The following is a 22,021-nucleotide window of genomic DNA, read 5'->3' as shown; positions in this document are numbered from 1 at the left end:
TTTTAATCTACCAGAACTAAATTAAATGTGAAGAGAAGCAAATTTAATAATAGTCAAGTGCTGTATTTTATCCAGTACGCAACTAATTCATGGAAGTCTTTTGTGTACTTAAAGTTAGCATTGATTGTTGGCACACTATATCAGATATAAATAGAAGATGGTTGATGCATATATAGTAGCCACACATATCTAATGTGCTGAAATGTTTATGTGAAATAAAAATCCCCTTTTTCAGTCATATGCCACCTAAGCTAAACTGAAATAGAAATCTTCCCTTTGACAGCTTTCCTAATGATTGGCCATTATGGAGTCTTTTGCAAGTTTTCTCTACATTGTCTGTTCCTTGCAATTATCAAGGGTCAGTCAAACTTCTGATTTTATCTGATACCGTCACCATATGGTACCATTCCCATACTACTGACTGCTGAAAAATGTAGTATCTTCACTTAACAATGAGCTGTATAGCAGAAATCCTGTCATCAGAAATGCAGCCAGTGTTTAACAGAACTTACAGATTTTTTGTGACAACTACAGCTGCTTTTCCTTCTCTTACTCAAGCGCTTTCACACTCGTTCTCTATTACAGACTCGCCAACTGTTACAGCATCCTTTTAGTTTGGTTCCATTTATCACAATCTCATTGAATGGTAGTTGTATAAGTGGAAAAATGACTTTCAGATAGGTAACGGCATACTTGAACAGTCAGCAGTATTCTGTAGAAATAGGAGAAACTTCCTTAACAATTTTCATACTAGAAATACATGTAGGTTCATTTAAAAGTATTTTTAAATGTGTTAGAGTTAAGTTTTATAGTTGCCAACTATTATTTGACAGGGAAAGCTTTAGCTGTGGAGAACTTGACATAATTGGTTCCTGGATTTCCTGGATTATTAGCCAGAATACTGAGCAAGAGGATCATTGTTTTGTATTATGTAGAATTCAGACTAAGATAAATGCAAGCAGACCTTGTTAGAGTTTTGGAAGAATGTGTCAGCCAGAAATTAAATAGTCTAGAGACTGACAAGCACATGTAAGTTCTTCTTCCCTTGTGTGTGCTTTCTCCAATTTGCAGTGGTAACAAGCTTTTATAGAAAATATTGGCATGTACAGAGTGTATGGCCTCATAATGCTACTCTCTGCAGCTATTCTGTGGACCTATAATGTATATCCAAATTATAATTTCTGGCTTTTAGACTTGATGAGAAGTCTGTTCTGCAGATACGTCACACTCAGACTAAAGAATAGATGGTATCTTGCCTGGCTTTTTAATATGCATCAGCTGTCAACTGCTAGTCAAGGAGTTGTTTATGGACTGGGTAAGGCTCCTCCTAGCTGTTACAAAGCATGAATGTGGTGGCCAATTTGAAAGGTTTATGTTAGAGAAAGATGGGTCCAGATACCAAGAGTGTGCAAGACAAGCAGAGACAGAAGACAGTGCTGAGAAGGTGCAATGCTCCATGCTATGACATCCACTTACGATAGTGAGGAGCTAAGTACAATCTAAGGTTTAAATAGTGTGCTGGCAAAGCTAAGCTATTATCTTATGAAATCACAGCACTTCTAACAAAAATAATATACAATAATAATAATAATATAAACAATTAACAATAACAAAACAATAATAAACAATAGTTCACTAAGAAAAGTTTTGAGTAGTTCTGCAGCTACTTAATTGCAATTTATAAATCCTAGATTGCTTAAGAGGATGTCATGTGACACACTATTGTTAAAATCAAGATATAAAACTTGTGCATTTTCTCTTCTATCACAAGGCTTTTCATGCTGTCAGTAAGAAAGTAAATTGATTTGACATGATCTGTTCTTGACAAATCTATGTTGGCTGTTACGTTAACTTCCAAGCAGTTGTTTATAGTGTGATATCTTGTGCTTTAATCATGGCACAAATTCTCCAGAGCGTGAAAACAGAGGGAGGAAGCAAGATACTTACCCATAGTATCCATAGGCTTCTTGTACCAATCGAGACAAGTGGTATGTAGTCTAGTACCTAACTGCTTCTTCGAAAGGGTGTAGGTCTCCTGTAGCTTCTGGGTTATGTCCACCAAGGATCAACCCATACAAATGTCTTTGGATACCCTAGGTCATCTCAAAAGAGACTATGTGTAGGCCACAGAGGTGTCCTGAAGCTGGCATGGTCTGTAAGGCTAGGTGTGCTTATCTCCCCCTATTTGCACACAGGTGACACATATATGCTGTATACATAAAATTATATAAACTTGTATATTTTTGCATTTGTCCCAGACCCTCTTTGCTGCTCCATGTGTTCACGAAATATGTCTTTTAGTAGTTCTGAAATAGATTCTCAACTGGGCATTTGGGAGGTTGGTCCATCAAGCCGAGCTGTTTTGAATATGTATAAGTATTCAGCTTCTTTCTTATTCAAGAGTAAGATCTTAGCCTTTTGTTGATGTCATTTATTCCATTAAACACCTCAGATATTTCTGGTCAAGATGGAGGCAAAAAAAGGCATTATGAGCATTAGCTTTGTCTATGCATCCCTCTTGTTTTTCTGCTGTGTTGCACAGTGGACCTTTTTTTTTTTCTTTTCATCATCTTCTTGATCCTAATATACTTACAAAATTATTTCTTTCAGAGATTGATATGTCCATTGCCAACCACATCTCATTTTAGCCTTTTATGTTCTACTGTAGTATTCTTGCTTAGTAAGTTGACCTCATTTCCATTCCCTGCATGATGTGAGATCAACAGTGGGGTCTTCACTAACACAATCTGGTCTCATTGTACAATCCCAATTAATCCTTTGTAGGATACTTTGCACTTGGTATGGCCACTATTGTTTATTTAGAGATCTGTGAGGTTTCTTTAACTTCTTTTTTTGCTTGCATAGGGTCCTTGGGGGATTCACCCAACTAATTCTGCTGTTATGAAAGTATGCTTAATTGAAACACTTTTTTTTTTTTATTCTGCTATCATTAGTATTTTTTTTCACAAACAAGCTTTAGTCTTTAATATTACTATGAGTTATATGAATTACCATATCTCCATTTTGCCTAGTAAATCAAAATATTGGTTGTCAACTACATCTTCCAAGACCTTCTATGTACCATTTGTAGTACTTGCATTAGTGTTCAGCCATTAGAAACTGGGCTAAGTTTCCACTGTCATCATATTGGCTCCTTCTTTAATGCCTCCTTTTATAAATAAACTTGGTTTGGGCAGAGATGCATTACCTAATAATCATCGTGTGTGGTTTTGTTGATTTAGTTGTGTACTTTACCAGGGGGCTTGACTATTCCCTTATGATTTGCCCATATTATTGGGCCACATATATAAATACAGCAGTAAGATTTGAAGGATTTAGCTAATCATCACAGCATGTTCCTTTCTTATGTGAGGACTATTTTCCATCTTTGATTACCTATTGCCTTATATCTAAACATTCTTGGGCATCCTGTCATAGGTAAAGATGCCAAAGCCAGTCTGACTGTAACAGCTATTCAACCACAACTTCATGGTCACTCTGTGCTGTTAAAAACATCAGCAGATCCCTAGGCTCCATGATGAGTCTTACAGCCTCCTTGGCACTTCTGATCCAGTCACTGTCATTTCTCACTGCATTCTCAGATCAAAGGTAGATGGACATCCAAATTTAATAATCAGTGAAATGGGTAGATTTTACAGTCATCATACATCCCAAGATGTTATTGAGGGTCTCTGCTGTCCCTCATTCCACTTCATTTCCCCCTCTGAATCCATTCTGAGGTGGTAAATCTCTTGGATGCTGTGACCACTTGCTTTTCTTTCTCTGTTGTTGGGACTGGTTCCTGTCTTTTGCCAGAACAGGTTCTGATTTTGACATTACAATTCTCTGTGTATAAAGATTTATGAAGGTTTGAAGGGATTAGTACACAGAGAGCTTTTTATTCTCTGTTTATGTGCTTGGGTGCCATTGTTCTTTGGTATCTGAATTTTAGACTTGCCAAACATTTACACATGTAAACTAATTAATGTTGCCTCAGACTGACTACTTAAATTTTGCTTGTGCCCATTTCTAATATGCTGTTTCGAGAGGGATAGGAATGTAATATTTTTTGCCTTGTGCAACAGCCATGTGAGTTTATAGTCCGTCAGGTCAATCCTCAGGAGCTTGTTTGTGACTGGTTAGATGGGGAACATTTTATCCAAATGTATCTGTGGAGCACATATCTAGTTCTGCTCTGTGTGTCATGGTGTGTATTTTTTTTTTAAGTTTTCAGCAGTTAATGACAAGGTAGGTGGCCTTTAAGAAATGCACTACCTTGTCTCTTATGTTGTTTTATGAGCAATTAACAGAAATTAATTTGGTCAGTGCCTTTGTTGTTACAGTTTTCATTTGTTGCAGTGTGTTACCTCTTTGTAGCTTTCTTGCTAATTTCTGAGCTGTTTGACAAGGGGAGGGTGGCATAACCTCCAAATTAAGACATCTAAATTTGGATGTGCAGGTGTGCTAAGTGTATAAACTCCCTTTAAAGACAACACAGATGTAGTCAATGCATGAAAAACAGAGCCTGGAGAGCTGTTTGTCTCTCTAGAAAGCAGTTGCCAGCTTACTGGTCATCAGAATAGTCCTCTAGGCTCCACTGAGCGCACTGGCTAGACATCCATTGACATTAATGGGAGATAAGAAATGTAGGCCATGTCTAGACATTTACGTTAGTTGTTTTAGTCTCAAACTGAAGTCCAGCCAGGGACCCCTCCATCTGTCTCTTTTTAAGTTGCATTTGTATAAAGCTGTAGTGTCTAGGCTTGCATGCCTTTGGTACTGTTACCGTAGGTATAAATAGCAGTACTAGTGAGCTAGTGAGATCTTTTTCATTGAATGATCATCTATAAAGTATGAGTTTTGATGTTGTTTTTGTTGTGATGAATGGTTCTCCCTTTCTATTTACCTCTTCGGAGAATCCCAAAAGCACTTCCAGTAGTGGCATACTGCCACTGATGACAAATGTGCAGTTTTGGCAGTGTATGCTGGTATTTGGTAGTATCACCTGGCTCTTGCTTGTGCATTGGGTCAGAATTATTTGTGCACTTTCTGTCTTCCATTCCACGTACTGCTTCACAAGTCTTGAAATAGGCTCAGGCCTAAGGTCAGTTGATAGCTAGAAATTGTTGTTGTGTGCACCTGTACTTGGGTGGCTAAAGTAATCTTAGTAGATAGCCTGTTGTTTTGAGAGTAGAGATTTTAAAAGAGAAGGCAGTTCACTCCAGTTACAACATGAACCACCTAGCTCGATGATAATGACTGTGAAATCTGTGGTTGTTGTTTTTTTTGTTTTGTTTTGTTTTGTTTTGTTTTGTTTTGTTTTCCTGACAAAAACCCATGCTGGACAATTCATGCATCAAACTTCATGATGACCAGTAAGAGGTTGTGGAAATGTGTGGTATCAAAAAATATGAATTTGTGCATGTTTGGCCTACCCAGTATAATGGTTGTGTAAGAAAAGCACAAAAATCAGTCATCAAAATATGTGTTACAAATTACTCATCCAGTTTACACTAGTCTGCATTCAGAGGATGTCCATTTGGTAGAAGTTTGTGCATATTGAGCTGTGTAGTTGCAATCTGTTCTAAAGCTTCCCATCACTTTTCAGCAGATTTGGTAGAAATTTTTAATTCTTTTGTGATTGTGTGGAGCAACAAAGTATCTGGCACATCACAAATATTTCTACTGACGTCATGTTTCAATGTAGATGGAGAGGGTAGGAGGAGCACTGTTTCATGCTGACTAGTTTAGGTTGCAAGTGTAGAAGCCCTGATTAGGAATCTGATCTTCTTTAGGCTTCCTTTACTGTTGGTGAAGACAGAGGAGCTCCTTCAGGCTGATGAATAAGAACATCTAAATAGGTGTTTATTTCTGTGTGCTTGTACTCAAACAGTCCTTTTTCTTGGAACGAGTTCCCGTTAGTTTTAGAGATCTTTGGTGGAAAATACAGATACCAGTCTTCCCTGCTGCATGTGGACTTTTGCTTTGTGATTGTCAAATTGTCAAGAGTAAAATGAGCCAAACCTGTCATGTCATCCATCTAGCCATCTTTCCAAAGTGATTGTCTCTGTAACATTACATCCCAAATGTGGCTGATTTAGTTTTTTGTTAGATTTCAGCATAATGAGTGTGCTAACTCGATTCCTGCCTCCTGCCCTTAACTGAAATTTTATTGTGAGAAAATGAGCTGCTATGAGTGCCTTATATGTGATTTTCTGCTATAGGGCTAGCTTTATCTGAGTCTGTGTCTCTATTCTATAGATGAAACAAGGGAGATCGTAACATGTTAAGAAAGTCGGTCACTAAGGTTGTCTCATCTTCAGAGTCTGGTACTTGCACTATATACATCTCTCACAGGTCAATTTGATGCTGGTGCCCAGTACTGGAGAAGTGCTTTTGTTCCATGCTACAAAATAGCAGTGGTGTGTCTCCATATACAGAAACAAAATACATTTTTCCTGTGTGTAATAAAAATGCTGCTAAGTTTTTCATTTTTAATATTTTGGAATCTGTAATGCAAAGGTGTCAAAATGTATTTTCTCATAACTTCCGTCTTTTGCACATGATTCCTTTTAAACACCTTTGGGAAATTCTGTGAATTATAGGACAGTTCATCCCTCAGGACAAAATATAAAAGCACAAAAGAGGTTTAGTAGCTGTTTGTAAAAAGCTTATAATTCCATAAGTGATGCAGAACACTTAGTTTGGATGAATTTTTACTTGTCTCACTGATTGCTTTTTGTTTGTTTGCTTTTGTGTTGTGAGGTATGATCAAATGATGTGGTATTCACATGTAAGCTCTCATGTAAGAAATATGTGATACTTCATAGCAACTAGATGTAGTGGGTCATTACTATTTTTATAAATAGGGAGAGGTTTGAATCATTTGAAAGGAAGACAGAAATAGTAGACTTGCTAATTTCTTGTGTTCTGATGTTCTAGCCAAGATAAGGTAACCTACTCATATACTCTCATGCAGCGCTTGCTGTATCCTCACTAAAACGAGTATGCTTCTTCAAGTAGAACTGCAAAATTAACCCTGGCCTTATTGTCACAAGAGATTTTTCAGTAGAACTTGGAGGAATATAATGGAAGTAGCTGTTGGTGGAAAAATTACCCAGTTCCTTGAGAACAGCATTTGACTTTTTAATGCTTTGTAATGCAAACAGATGTTGTTTTTTTAGCAAATATTTTTGAATTGGGTGTTTTTTGTTAGCTTTAAATAAAAATGAGGAACTTCTAAAAGCCACCGTGAGTTCTGCTTAGAGGTATTCATTCTGAGACATAATTCTATCACTGTGCTCAATCAGAATTTAAAGCTCAGTAGAATACAACATAAACTTCTCAAGAAATGTTTGTTGTTCCAGCTCATTAACACACTGTCTCTGCTGGACAGCATTTTTTAAATGCCATAAAACTTAATAGTGTATTTAAGAACTGCTTTATTGGCATGTTTCTACAAATTCTAATTTAGAAGTAGTGGTTAATTATGCTGTCCCCGTTGTCAGAGGATAGAGAAGTAAATACACCCTTTGGCTTCAAAAATTTCAGTTTCCGCTTAATTTTTTTGGATTAGGTGAATGTGTATTCTCTGAGTGAGATAAGATTTCAGTAGAGGATATGTTAGCTAATATTGTAGGAAGAAGACCACTTGGTCTTTCCAAGTTTAACAGCAGAAAAAAAAATGTCAGCCTAACGTCACCTGACTAGTGTATTGAGAAAAAGAGTAGAACATCTTTGTTAGTATCATTGTTTCTGGTAGACAAGTGTTCCCTGTTGTTTTTGTTTGTTTGTTTCAAAATAACTAGATGTACAATTACTAGTTTTATGACTGCTCAAACTTGTCCTTTTTTTTTTTTTTTCCTGTGTAGAAATCTTTAAGTGAATCAAAAATAGCTAAAAGATTGTACTTCTTGGTAGTTGTTTTAGCTTTTGTTTTCTTTCATTTGGTAGTGTGTCTGTTTTCTGCTTAGTATTTTTTTGTTCCCCTATTACATTTTGAAAAATTCTCTCATTCACTTCATTTCTTAAGCCGTAGAGCTCCTTTAGCTTTTTTGTTGTCATCCTTTTCTCTTTGAGCTTTAACTGAGTGAATGCATTCTTCCTGTTCCATTCTTAGCACAGGTGTTCTTTGATCTCATGTTTCTGAGCATGTTCAGCGAAGTCACTGAGGTCAGCCAACTCTATATTTTCCTGCATTTTTGAAGAAGAAATTTTGACTGCTATGCATTAATTTAGCTAAGTTATGTGCTGATTTAGGAGGGTTCCAAATCCTATTTGATTTAAAAGTTTAGTCTTGTTACATTCAAGTAGAATTCTCCATTTTAATCTTATTTGTTCTCTCTTAACTTAAATTATGTGTACCGTGTTTACAAAATAGTGCCTGCTTTCAACATCCCTCCATTTTGTTTTAGTCTGAATTCTTCCATATTGTGCTAAAATAGACCACTGGAAGCTTCTCCTCTAATTATTATTGTGTTTCCACCTTCTGTATCATTATATGATTTCCTGTCTAGTTTTTGGTTGTTCCAGCTATTTAAATCTTCCTTGATTTCTGTGGCTACCTGAACACAAATCTCAGTATAGCTTTTCCCAGTTGACAGTTCATCGGGGCAATGACAATGATGTAGTCAGCAGTCATTTTTCCTTAAGTTTGTTTTTATTTTTTTAATGTAAGCATCCTTATGTTTTTGATCTTGGAAATATATTTTCCTAATACTTTAAAGCTGTAGAGCTCCTTCTCTGGAGATATTTAAGGCCCGTCTGGACACCTACTTGGGCAACCTGCTCTAGGGAACCTGCTTTTGGCAGGGGGGTTGGACCTGATGATTTCTTGAGGTACCTTCCAACCCCTACAATTCTGTGATTCTGTGACAAATAATCTAAATTGGTCCACAAATGACCTGTTTTTCCATTGCTGCTGGTTGACCTATACCAGTATTTCTTCTTAGGCAAACCACTGCTGTCTTGCTCTTATCCCCCCTTGTTTTTTCCCCTAAGTTTCTTTTTCCCCTAAGTTTCTTTTTTTTTTTTCCTTCCACAAGTACTTCCTCCTTGTTTCTCTTCCTGGTCCATAGAAGTTAATAGCCTTTTACCTATGACCCTGCTAACATTTTATTTCTGTTCTGCAGTTCCGCCCCATCCATTTCTGTTATGTGGTCTAGTTAACCTCTGTTAGGTTAACTCATTTAGCTCATTTAGCTTGGAGTTTGCATTTCCTTTTGAATACCTTGTAAGAAATTTTGCTACCAAAAGCTTAGCACTTTTTCAACTACAGTAGCCAATATAATAAAAGATGCAGTACCTCTTCCTACAAACCTTTCTTTTCTCAAGTCCTTATGATAACACAGTTACAACAAAGCTAATACTGTTCTTCCTGTATTCACATGGTAATCTAACTTGACAGTCTTCATAATGCTCTTGATTTATGCAGCCCAGTGAAGTAGCTCAATCGCAGTTGGCTACAGTTTCATATTATATTTAATGCAATCTACAGGTGGATTGCTGCTCTTTCCACCTCTTGCAGTCCATTCCGTCTTTGCATGAAGTCTAATGATCGTATGGGTTTAGGATAAATTGGTTCATCTTGCTGATTTAACAGAGAATTTGTCTCTGTAAATTATTAATTTCCTGTGAGATTTGTTGATCTGGCTAATAATGTGACTTCACTGTTTGCCACCAGCTAAGCAATGGGGTTTCAGGAGGACCTTGTATTTACAAGGTAGACTACATTTAAGCAAGGTTAAATGACAATAATTTCATTTTTGTATTATTCTTCCCTGCAAAACAATGTCAGATTTTGGGATGGAAATTTGATTTTATTGAAGTTTGTAGTAGAACCTATGTTGACATGAGTGGGTGTCATTATTTCATCTTCTTTTATGTTGAAATTGAAGGTAGCTTCAGAATCCTTCTTTGGGGAACAAAAAGTGTTTATTTAGTTACTCGTGATTATTTTCTTTATAACTTCTCATCTTACCTTTTTATGAAGTTGTGCAAATTCTGGTTTTGACCAACTGCTGATTTGTTTATTCAGATGCAAGAGACAACAGTATCTGAAATCTCACTTTAATATACTAATTGGGAATTTAACTATATCCCCAAAAAGTTCAGCTGTGCAAAGAAAAAATAACCAGTTTACTTTATACAATAAATACATGTTTCTGGTCTTTCACAGATTTTATTTTCTTGCTGTTTTTGCTGCATGTTTCATTGCTTCTTTCCATTTTTTCTCCAGTTTCTTTAGTCATAGGCAATCTATAATTAAGGTGTTCTGCAACCCACATCATGAGAAGCATGGAGGCATTATTTATCCACCCTAATGAATACAAGTCCTCTGACTTGTTGGCAAAACAATGCCATCTAGCAGGAGATCACAGGCAGCAATACTGTAGGTGTGTATCCCACTGAAGGACCCTGATACCATGCACATACAGGTTTCTGGATGGAATCAAATGCCTTTTGCATTGCCTGTTTTTCAGAGGCCATACGTCTGTTTCTCTTTTCAGTACTTCACATCTTCCTGTTTTACTCCTATGAGATTATTACAGGACAGGATGTCACCTAGGAAATGAGTAAATTAGCAAAGGCTTTTCTGAAAGCAAAGACGATGTTATCTGTGAAACATAGACCTCAGTGAGGGAGACATGGCTAAATATCATTAAATGTTCTGACGCATCTGCTGCTTTCTGCCTCTGGTATGAAACAAGTACTGAGAGTTAAGGGATATTACATAGCTAAAACACATGTTAATATGCTGGAAATATGGTATCTTTTTTTACTACTAGATTACCAATGGCATTTTCAAGGATTTATTTGTTATTAACTTCAGAAGACGTAGAATGACCTGTAGTGAGAGTGACTGTTCTACTGATGTTATCTCTTCTGCTGTTTCCATTCTTTATTTACTACTTTATTTTTATTGTCTGCTTATTATGCTACAGGTGATATCACCACTTACTTGTTTTTGTTTGTTTTGTTTTGTTTTTCCAGTTATTAAAATTCCTTCAATTAGTTATTAGAATTCCTTCAACAGTCAAATATACCCTTCCAAACTGAAAATTAGCATCAAGTTTTATGGTAGAAGAAAGCTTAATACTTGGATTGCTTTTCAAAACTATTACAGAAAATATTGTAATTTAGACTTTTAATGGTGTTGTATCACTGAATGGTTGACAGATGTAGAAAGTAAAATAATTATAATGTTCTTTCACACTTTTGATGCCTATAAAATTATGCATATGGCTGTTTTTGCTTTTAGTGTTGCATTTACACTAGTTATTTTGTTAAGGTTACTCATCATCCACTCTTCTGTCAGTACAGCACATTAGCTAGCATGACTGTTAAGTGTGTTTACCATTGAGAAATATAGCAAAGTTACTCTCCTCATTATATTTAATTAATTTGTTTTGTACCGTATTCCAGGCAGATGCACAAGTACAATAACGATCTTGATTTTTGCTTGTGCACCATAGCTCTGGACATACTAGGCTCAACATAGAGAGCTGTGATTAAAACACATCAGTTGTAAACTGAGTTGACACCAGTAATAGTGATGACATTACTGTTGAAGAGAGCACAGTGATGCTGGATTAACTCATATGCGTTTACAGTAATGACCATAATGAAAATTTTGTTTTAGTAATAGGAGGTGATTTCCTTTTTTATTTCCACTTTCTATCCCTTCCCATTTCCCTTAATTGGAACTCCATTTTTATGTAATCCTGGTTAACACTGTTTCTGACAGTATCTTCTGCTACCATCGGCTTATTTTCTAGATGGGAAGTGATGGAGTTTTGCGCCTCAGTAGTTCCGCTCTAAATAATGAATTCTTCGCATATGCAGCACAAGGGTGGAAACAACGATTGGCAGAAGGTAACTCTTTACTTGTTCTCAGATTTACCAAAGTTTAATTATTTTTATGAAGAAGGCCTCTGTTTCTACATTTGAGAAATACTTTTAAAATGGAAAGTGTAATACAGCAATAATACAGAAAAAGAAAAATTGCTACTTCCATTTTGAATTTAGTATACCGTTTTACAACTTGCTGTGACAGTTTATTTTGACAGTTAAAAAGAAAGAAAAATGTTTTCGTCGTTGCCAGCTGTGGAAGCATAAATGCATGTGACTAAATCCCACCAATATACTTTGAGATAGCAATGTTATATGGTAAATGTCACACTGTCTTTTGTTTTTTAAATATATTTATAGGGGATTGTTGGATGACTGTAACAGAAATCACTGTACATCATCTGTGTATCTGTAGTTTATAATTATCCATTAAACTAATCCTTGACAACTTTTGTTCAATATGTTAGTATTTGTTTTTTAGGGGAATTTACTCCAGAAATGCAGTTGCGCATCAGACAAGAGATTGAAAAGGAAAAGAAAACAGAACCTTGGAAAGAAAAATTCTTTGAAAGGTTTTATGGTGAAAAGTAAGTATTGAAGCAAATACAAGCTTTTTTTTTTCATTTTCTTTTAGGAGCAAATGAAAATATAATTCTCTGCTTCACATAGCACAGTCATATGCTGTAAAACTTAATAAAGTGGTTATCAAAGGCAGTCATTCCCTGATATAAGAAGTTGTGAGTAGAATTATAGCAGCATGTCTGCACTTGCATTACAATTGCATTTTTAAAGGTTCGTAACTCATCCATAAAAATTCATTCCAAGGAAGGCTTAAGACACAAGGCCTAAGCATGTGAGTATTTTTCTAATTATCTTTTAAAAGATGGCATTACGGCAATTCTTCCCTGTTGCAAAATATAAAGACAGCTTCTACAGACCAGAAGACCAGCAGAAATGTTTTTGCAGATTGTTTATATTTATTTTATTTTTTCCTAATCAGGATTATTTTTTTATCACATGGTTCTTTTTTTTTGACTGATATGGCTTTTTATGGGATTATAATACACAACAGAAGAAATACTGGCTACAGTCATGTGAATATGACTAGTCTAACTTTAGAAGTGAGATGCAAAGAATAAATAAATACCCATAACTGGCTAAAATTAATTAGATGGTATCACTCCATGTACAAAACAGGGAAGAGTCACTGTGATTTGATTGATCCTTACCCATAGATGACATTCAGCAAAAGCTGAATTTAGTCCTTCAATTTTCTCTTTTTAAAAATCAAAATTTGAAAGAGATTGACATATTTTTAAAATTCTGAAATCTTCCTTTTAAAAACTGTTTTTTAATCTATCAATACTTTAAATTGCATCTCCATTTTTAAAAATATTATTTAAGATACTAATAATCTGTAATATTAATCATTATGAAGTATAAACTAATTCTTTAAAATGTATTAGTTTTTCATTTTCAGGTATCTTTGAATGGAATTTATGAATAACATAGTAGACAAAAATATACCAGGGGAAGCATCATCACATGAGTTTTAGTTTTGTTGTTAGATGCTTTTTACTTATGAAATCTGGGACACTGGAAAATCTGCATGTAAAGATTAAGGCATTAACTAAAGTGTTTCTGCAGTAACAATGCTACTTCTCACAATCCACTGCCTTGGGAAATGTGGTGAAAACAAAGCAGGAAATGTACAGATACATTTTAATATTTTATTTTTTTCCCATCCTTGCTAGGTGTTTTCTTCCAGTGTGTATACTACTTCTACACCACTTTATCTTCAAATATAATGGAAATTCTAGGGTCTTGCTATTGCAGATTTTCTTATTATCAAGTGGTTCATTTGTTACTTAAAAGCTTTGAGACCTCAATTTAGTCCAGCCATTGATCCCTTTAATATCAAAAAGTATTTATTGGGTTTTTAGGTAAGGAACAAAAGGGCTTCTCATTATGCATGTCAAGATAAAAGTCAGTTACCTTCCACAACAAAAAAAAAAAGTCAGGACCTTCCACAACATGCAGAAGTTTAGTAAGAGCTTAGCATGAGCACTTAACTCTAGCCGAAGCCTGTTGTAAAGTCACAAATGACTGTCATATGCAGAGGGAATGATACTCATAATTTTACAGAGCCAGCAGTCCTGCCATGCTAGCTGATCGCTGGACACTAATGGTTGGCAGATCATTACTCAGTCTGCAGTGATACGTGTCATTTGGGATGATAAGTTCCTGACAGCAACATTGTTACGCAAAATGTCATATTGCACATAATTTCCATTTCTGACTACAGTGTTGAATCTGGTCCCTCTTGCCTTTTCCCCAGCTTATGTCGTTTGACTTGCGTTCTTCTTCCTGGCTAAAATATAGGCAGCTTCTACTTCTTTGCTGCTTATAATCACAGAATGCTTTGGGTCGGAAGGGACCCTAAAGATCCCCTACTTCCAAGCCCCTGCAGGGACAGCTCCCACCAAACCAGGTTGCCCAAATCCCCATCCAGCCTGGCCTTGAACACCTCCAGGGATGGGGCATTCACAGCTTCTCTGGGCAGCCTGTGCCACTGCCTCATCACCCTCTGAGAAAAAGATTTCCTCTAATCTAAATCTCCCCTCTTTTAGTTTAAAGCCATTACCCCTTGTGCTATCACTATACTCCCTGACAAAGCTTTCCTGTAGACCCCATTTGGGTATTGGAAGGCTGCTATAAGGTCTCCCCAGGGCCTTCTCTTTTCTAGGCTGAACAAAACCAGCCCTTTCAGCCTGTCTTCATATGAAAGGTACTCCAGCCATTTGATGATCCGTGTGGCCCTCTGGACTTGCTCTAACAGGTCCATGTCCTTCGTATGCTGGGACCCCAGAGCTGAACACAGTGCTCCAAGTGGGGTCTCATGAGAGCAGAGCAGAGGGGGAGAATCATCTTCCTTGAACTGCTGGCCATATTTCTTTTTATGCAGCCCAACATACAGTTGGCTTTCTGGGGTGTAAGAACACATTGCTGCCTCATGTTGAACTTCTTGTCAACCAACAGCCCCAGGTCTTTCTCCTCAGAGCTGCTCACTTGCTTGTCCTGAAGTATATTTCCAATTATTTACTGTCTCTCTGGTAGCTTTTGCTATAGTTTCCACCTTGTATAAGTTCTCTTACCATTTTTTTACACTGTTTTTTAAACTTGCTATGCATATGATTGTGCTTCATCTATTTTCAATTATGTTGATTCAATGGAAGTAGCAGATTTTGAAAGCTTCCTGAGCTATTTCTCAGATGCACTATCTGCAAAATGGATCTCGTGCAGTCTAACTTACTCACTTGCCAGTTGATCTGGAATCTTACTCTGACTTCAGCTCATTTGATTTTAAATATCCCATAACTAAGTTCAACTTTCACCTTGTACCTAGAGAATGATCATTAATGGACATAGATTCTTTGATATATGTTTTTACATGCTCTGTAGTTGATAGCATTCAATGGCATTACAGTGCTTCTTTCGTGTAGGCTATGTGCATTATGTTTTTTGTGTTTGTTCATCTCTCTGCTCAGGCTGTTTATCATGGGACTGTCAGTTGTAGTTTACTTCCATCTGTTTATGTTCTCTTTCTGCTTTTTCATCATTGTTCATTTTACCTCTCTTTAGCTTACTTTAAAAAGCAGAAACTTCATTCTGCAGTCATTTATCCAGGATCAGCTGATGCATGTTGCCAGAAGTTCACATTTTTCCAGCTGTTGCCTCTAGGATTATAAAGGCTACATTCTATTGTCTCAACATTTTCTTTTCCCACCCTTCAGAGAGTTATGTGTCAGGATGGCCCTGCCAGCTCACTAAATCAAAGGTTTAAGTTTGGGTAGACCTCCTCTGAATTTTATTGCTGATTTAATCCTTCATTAATTTTCTTTTAATTTTCCCCAGTCCTTTTTACCACAGCACTAGAGTATCAGCATCCATATATCCTTGAGTAGCTGTTTGAGTTACCTTTTTTTATTATTATTATTTAATAACTGACTGCCCTTACTTTATCAGTTGAATCATGTCCTTATGAGCACTTTCACTAATGGCTGTTTACTGCTGTTCTCATATTTTTTGCTGTTTTGCAAACTTTGGATGTCTGTTTCTCTAAGGAGGAAGACAGATCAGCTGTTTATCTGGCAATCTGGGATTGCCTTAAACATGCTGATCTTGAGCCTTCTTCTCTTGAAAGTATTTTCTTCTTCACTGCAGTGTCTTCTTAAGATAGTAGTTATTTCCAGTACTTCCAGTACTGCATAAAACTGATTACGATTCAGTGCATATTCTTCTGGCCTTAATCCTGAATTATCTTTTTTTTTTCTTATATTTCTTCCTTTTTGATACATTACTGGAATGTGTGCATTTGCGTAGTGTCCATGTGACATTTGCATTGACCTTTATCCTGTCCTTCTTTCCTTTGTTATTTTTCATTCCATAAAGAGAACTAGCAGGCAATATCTCTCATAATTAAGACAGCTAGAGAAAATAGACCACTGGTTTAATTTTTCAGTAACACAGTGCATTCCCCGTTGTTTTCCTGAGATAACTTTTGTTCATTTGCACATGAAACTTTAGAGGAAGGACTTTACTCACCTAAATGTAGGTAAACTGAATTTTACTCAACCAAACTTACTAATTTATTCATCTAAACTTAAAGTCTAAACTTAGACTATATAAAGAACCTAAAGTCTATATAGAAGAGACACACATCTTCAGAAATGCATTCAAGGTGGGGATGCAAATGAGCTGTTCTGAATTGCTCTCTGGAGGATCCTCCCTCAACGTGTTGATGGCATAGGCAGACTTTGTGCATATTAAGTGACTAGCAGTAGGCAATATTAATAACTACCCTAAGAGTGCTTTTTTTGGGTACCAGTTAAAGGCTGCGCATTTTTTTATTTTTTTTATACCTATCAGTATGAATAACGCATCTAATGCATCTATTTTTAAAACGCACAATCACAGATTTCATCTTTCTACATATTAATTCTGTACTTTCATATACACAGACCTTTGTGATCTCTGAACCCTCTGGCTGCACATTGGCATGTTATCCTGCTTCCATAATTTCTAAATATCTTTCGTGCTCACTTATTGCCATATTATTCTTCAGTTACTTTGTTTTCTAATCAAAATGAGAACAGAGATCAAACTCCTGTTGATTAGGTTAGAAGATCGTTAAGACAGTGATTTTTTTTTTAAGGCCTCCAACCAAGCTTTTTCGTATTTTGTACTATCGTGGAATTGCTAAGGCACAAAGTCTGCTTGGAAGATCTTACTGAAGGTGCTGAAGATCTGTTGAAATGTCCAAAGAGGGAAATGAGGATGTCAGCAAACATTTTTTAAAATAACCAATTTTTTTCAGCCATTGGCTTTTTTATTATTATTATTATTTATTTATTTGAAGTAATGAAAATGTATACGAACTAATATTTTCAGGACCAAATGCAAGAAAGTATTCAGAAGGCAGGTATATATTGGAATCATTTCTTTGCATTTCATCCCTGAAAATGAATGTATAGATTATGAATGTCTCCTTTTATCTCCTTAAGAATGTTAAACTTCTTTTTGATTATAGTGAAACCAAATGAATAATATATACATAGATATGTTTCATTTAGGATAAAAACTATTTCTAAATAAGTATTTAGTTTGCTGACAAATGGAGTGAAAACACACAATCTGTCAATTGAGATCTTAATAACTAACTCTTGACTGGTAAAATGAGGCTGAAGCAGAGTGATTTTGATTTTCATGATAAATATGAAATGACTATTGAATTACAAAACTGAAATGCCTCTTCTGCTTTATTGGTTTCAGATGCAGCTTTTTCACATAAGTGTAGCTTTTAAGCCATAGTGCTGACTGTGTTGACCCTAGATGTAGATGATAAAAATGAATTTCCTTTAGAACCTTTACTGACTTAAGAAGATACAATTGTCCATATACTCTGCAATGGTGGCAGTGTTAGCATTGCAGATATATTAATATCAGCAATATCATAATTGCTGATATTAAAAAATAAATGCCAAAATTTAAGCATAATATGAGTAGCTGTGAATCTGTATAACTTGCTTTTTTGCTTCATTGAAGTGTTGAATAGTTAAATAATGAGGAATAGATTGTTTATTTAAAATATTGAAGTTTCTTAGCACTGTTAAAGTAAGTAGGGTAGTATGTTTTCCAAAATATATAAAGCCGTATATACAACTATATAAATCAGCCAGCCACCACTTAAACAAACCACTATTTTAAACTGGACAATTTTTGTAAATGGAAAATGTGGATGACAAAGGTGATCTTATTCCTTTAGCATGTCTGTGATGAAAAAGCCTTTTTAATTTACGTCTTTCTATTTAGATTGGGAATGTCAAGAGGGGAATCTATGAAGCTGACGGCAGTGCAGAACAATGATGAAGATGAAAGCAATTCTTTGTGTGGATCTTCTGGCACACCTGGTCCTTCTAAGCAAGCAACCGTTGAAGACCATGAGCAGAAAGGCACTAAAATTTCACCATTGCCAGAGAAAGAGTGTTGTCCACCTCTTTGTAATATGGAACAGGTTCCTGTCAAGGATCTAATGGCAGACTCAGAGGATATACTGATACCTGAAGAATCAATTATTCAGGAGGAGATTGCAGAAGAGGTTGAGACAAGTATTTGTGAATGCCAGGAGGAGAACCATAAAACAGAGCAAGAGTTTTCTGAGGAGTCAGTAAGTCCAGCTGGCACAAATGAAGAAACAGAGGCAGTGCAGCTTGCAGACAGCACTGAGTCTTGTGTCATGATGAATGATGTAACTGATACTGTATCTCATGTTGAAATTAAAGTGGAGTTGAAGTCAGAATGCCCTCAGGAGGACATGTCAGTTGTGATAGATCAGCTGGAGGATTGTGTATCACCAGCACGATCAGCTTCATCCACAAACTCTGTCAGTGATACAGCAGAGAAGGATTCCGAGTCTACAAAAGAGCTAATTGCTCCAGAAATGCAAAATGCTGCTCTGGAAGGCTCCTTGTTCACTGGTGGGGGCATTGCAGTGGATATGGAGCTTCAAAGTGACCCCGAGGAACAATCATCTGAGAATGCTTGTATTTCTGAGACTTCCTTTTCCTCTGGAAGTCCAGAAGGACCATGTGTTTGTATTGCGTCTCCTGGAGGAGACACTCAATCAACTTCAGAGGAACCCTGTACTCCAGCATCTCTTGAAACAGCTTGTTCATCTGAAGTGTCCAGTACTGAAAACATTGAAGGTGATATTCAGCAAAAGGCCACTGATGAAAACTTGCATACACCTTTAATGTCAGAAATCTCTCCAATGTCCACCTCACCTGTAACCTCAGAAGCATCTCTGATGTCTAATTTACCCTTAACGTCAGAGGCATCACCAGCTTCAAATTTACCTTTAACATCAGAAACATCTCCAATGTCTGATTTACCTTTAACATCTGAAACGTCTTCAGTATCTTCTGTTCTCCTGACTTCAGAAACATCTGTTGCAAATAGTTTGCCTCTTCCATCAGAAACATCTCCCGTTTCTAATTCCCCAACCAACGAAAGACTTATTTTGCAACAACGGAAATCACCAAGTCTGTTGGAAGACTCCATCCCCACTTTGAAAGAAGAAAGCTCTACCATTCCTAAGGTGGTTCAAGAAGAGAATTTTGTTGTTCAGCCAAAGCAACTTCAGAGTGCACCTGAAAATTTGAAAGTTGGTCCACTAACAATTATGCCTGATACTTCAGCATTGGAAGAGCCCCAAAGCAAAAACCTCAGTCATCAACCATGTAAGTCACATTCCGAAATGGAGAAATCCTACATCGCTTCCATCCCAGACCACACCTCTCCAGAGGTGATCACAATTAAAAATCACAGTATTCAGCAACGAGGTGACAAGAAAGGTACGCTCTTGCCATCGGAGGTAGCTGTCTTACCAGAAGGATCAGTGGGCAAAAGTATTGAGCTGCTTCCATCAAAGCCACATGAAAAACTATATACCTCATCTCTAGAAAAATCTTCGTTCTCTGAAGTGTGCAGAAGTAAATCTCACAAGTTAACAGGCAGCAGCCAAAGCCGACTGGAGAGTTCACATTCTTCCAAGTCATTAGAACCCACAAAATCACCTGAAGTGAGGAATGAAAGCAGAGACCCAGAGATCCCAAAGAGGAAAACAGCAGAACAGCACGGTTTTGGAATCTGCAAAGAGAAGAGAGCTAGAATAGATGATGATCAGCCTAATCGTAATGCTTCATCAACAAGTCCTTCTGAGAAAGATCAGCCACTCAGAGAAGAACCCCGAGTTCCACCCCTTAAGGTAAAGTAATGAAAAAACAACTGACTCGGAAACTAAACGTTTTTCTCCTTCCTGCTGACTGCATGCAGACAAAATGCATGTTGGGTTTTTGTGATGTGAGGGGCCTTAGTCGTGACCTTTTAGTTTACTATTCCTACCGTGCCAAATTACTTCTTATGTAAATACCTGTAGTTTTTCAGCCAAGGTCGTAGCTATAAAACAGCTTTTGTGTGAGGGAAAGTTTTCTGAGATGTATGGCTTAATCTAATTCAAGAGCTTCCATTGTTTACACAGTACTACTTGTCTTTCTTTCTAATTGTCCAATTGTATTGTCTGCTTGTTCTCCCACAGATAACTTCTTCAGCAAGCATGAATAACAAATGTTACCATACCCATACTATACCCATAGCCGAAGGGGGGGGGGAGGGGGGAAACTACCTTAATCCAGCCAGAGAACCTAGAGTCAGAATACTTGGAGATCCCTTTGCAAGCCCAGGGCTTGGGATAGGCTGGATTGTAAGATTTCACTGCAGAATTAATTAGAAGCAGAGACCTGGCCATCAGGAGCAAGTATCTGATATACGTATAAGTAGCTATTGATGGCAAAGCAAAGCAAAAGATAAAAGAGATACAGCACCTAAGCAAATGTTTATATGTATTATTCTTTTGTGTAAGAAAATATATTCCAGTTGAAAAGTTTTTTTTTTTTAAAAAAAAAAAAGCAAAAACAAAAAAAACAGGGGGATCTGTAGATTTAGTCATATATAGTCTCAGTGTTTTGACCCTTTTAATTTTCTACATGATGACATCAGCCAAGTTTTAGATCCAATTTGCTGAATTTAAGCCACTGACTTTGCAATACTAGTTCCTGATTATTCAGAAATGTTCTTTTCTGCATTTATTTTTAACTGCTGCAATCACTGAAAATTGTTAATGTGGCCAGGAGGGCAAATAGGCTAACTGTTTTAATCACTACTACAGCAGCTTATTTCAACTAATTTATTTTTATGATCAGTGATGCAATTGAGATAGTCTATTCTAACTTAGTGATATTCTTTCATATTTGGACAGTCTCCATCTAACCTAATGAATTCTAACCATTTTCTAAACACAAAGGAAAGTAGATCACTAGGGAAGAGAAAAAGTTGTGACTATAATAAGAAAAACAGTCAAACACTGAAAGTTTTTAGTAGTTCTGGTGATACAAAGTGGAAAATGAAAAAAATGCTACTGAAACAACAAGCAGAATGCTTTGAAGTAATTGTGAGCAAATATGTTAACATAATTTTTAATTGAACTGCTAAACAGCAGAAGAGGAAATATGATGATGCAAGACATTAGTTAAAAATAATGACTTATGTAATGTGACATCTGAAAAAAAAGTGATAACCAAATTCAGAATTGGCCTTCTGATGGGTGCTTAGTGGCATGAATCAAATGAAGTGAATCTCATTCCAGTTTCCTTGGAAGAGGCTTTCACAAAGCCTCACAGTGTTAGGCATTAGTGTTTATTCATTAGCCAGAAATTTAACCGCTAGGAAGAGTGAAGTATTCCAGCCCTCCACATGAGCCCACCAGTTGGGCCGTGTGAAGAGACACTGCCCTGGTCTGTGCCATAAAAATGGCTATATGTTACAATACCATCTTTATATCAATTTTCACTGGTCTTTTAAGGAAAATCAGATACTGTCAGTCTTGCACAGTCATATCAAACAAATCTCCCTTAAGCCTCCAGCCAGCGAATGAGGATACTGAAACATGTCAGGCATTTCCAAAAATAATTTTGGACAATCATTTCTATGATTATTTTTTTAATGTAACAAATATTTAGCTTTTGGGTTATCTCTCCAATAACCCCCAATGCTT

General features: G+C 36.5%; 1 protein-coding gene across 5 annotated transcripts in view; it reads left to right on the top strand.

Annotated features, from left to right (window-relative positions):
- The window catches only part of ASXL3 (ASXL transcriptional regulator 3), a 129,947-nt gene that overhangs the window by 98,305 nt on the left and 9,621 nt on the right, over positions 1 to 22,021 (top strand). For all 5 annotated transcript variants that reach the window (XM_068671778.1, XM_068671775.1, XM_068671774.1 and 2 more), the window contains 3 exons: positions 11,778 to 11,874; positions 12,332 to 12,437; positions 18,223 to 20,176. In XM_068671778.1, coding sequence (XP_068527879.1) covers positions 11,778 to 11,874; positions 12,332 to 12,437; positions 18,223 to 20,176 — 2,157 coding nt within the window. The remainder of the gene's footprint in view (positions 1 to 11,777; positions 11,875 to 12,331; positions 12,438 to 18,222; positions 20,177 to 22,021) is intronic.

The sequence above is a fragment of the Anas acuta genome, chromosome 2, assembly GCF_963932015.1.
Source record: "Anas acuta chromosome 2, bAnaAcu1.1, whole genome shotgun sequence".
Classification (NCBI taxonomy): domain Eukaryota; kingdom Metazoa; phylum Chordata; class Aves; order Anseriformes; family Anatidae; genus Anas; species Anas acuta.
Note: the sequence above shows the minus strand (reverse complement) of the source record. Positions and strands in the feature narration are given on the sequence as shown.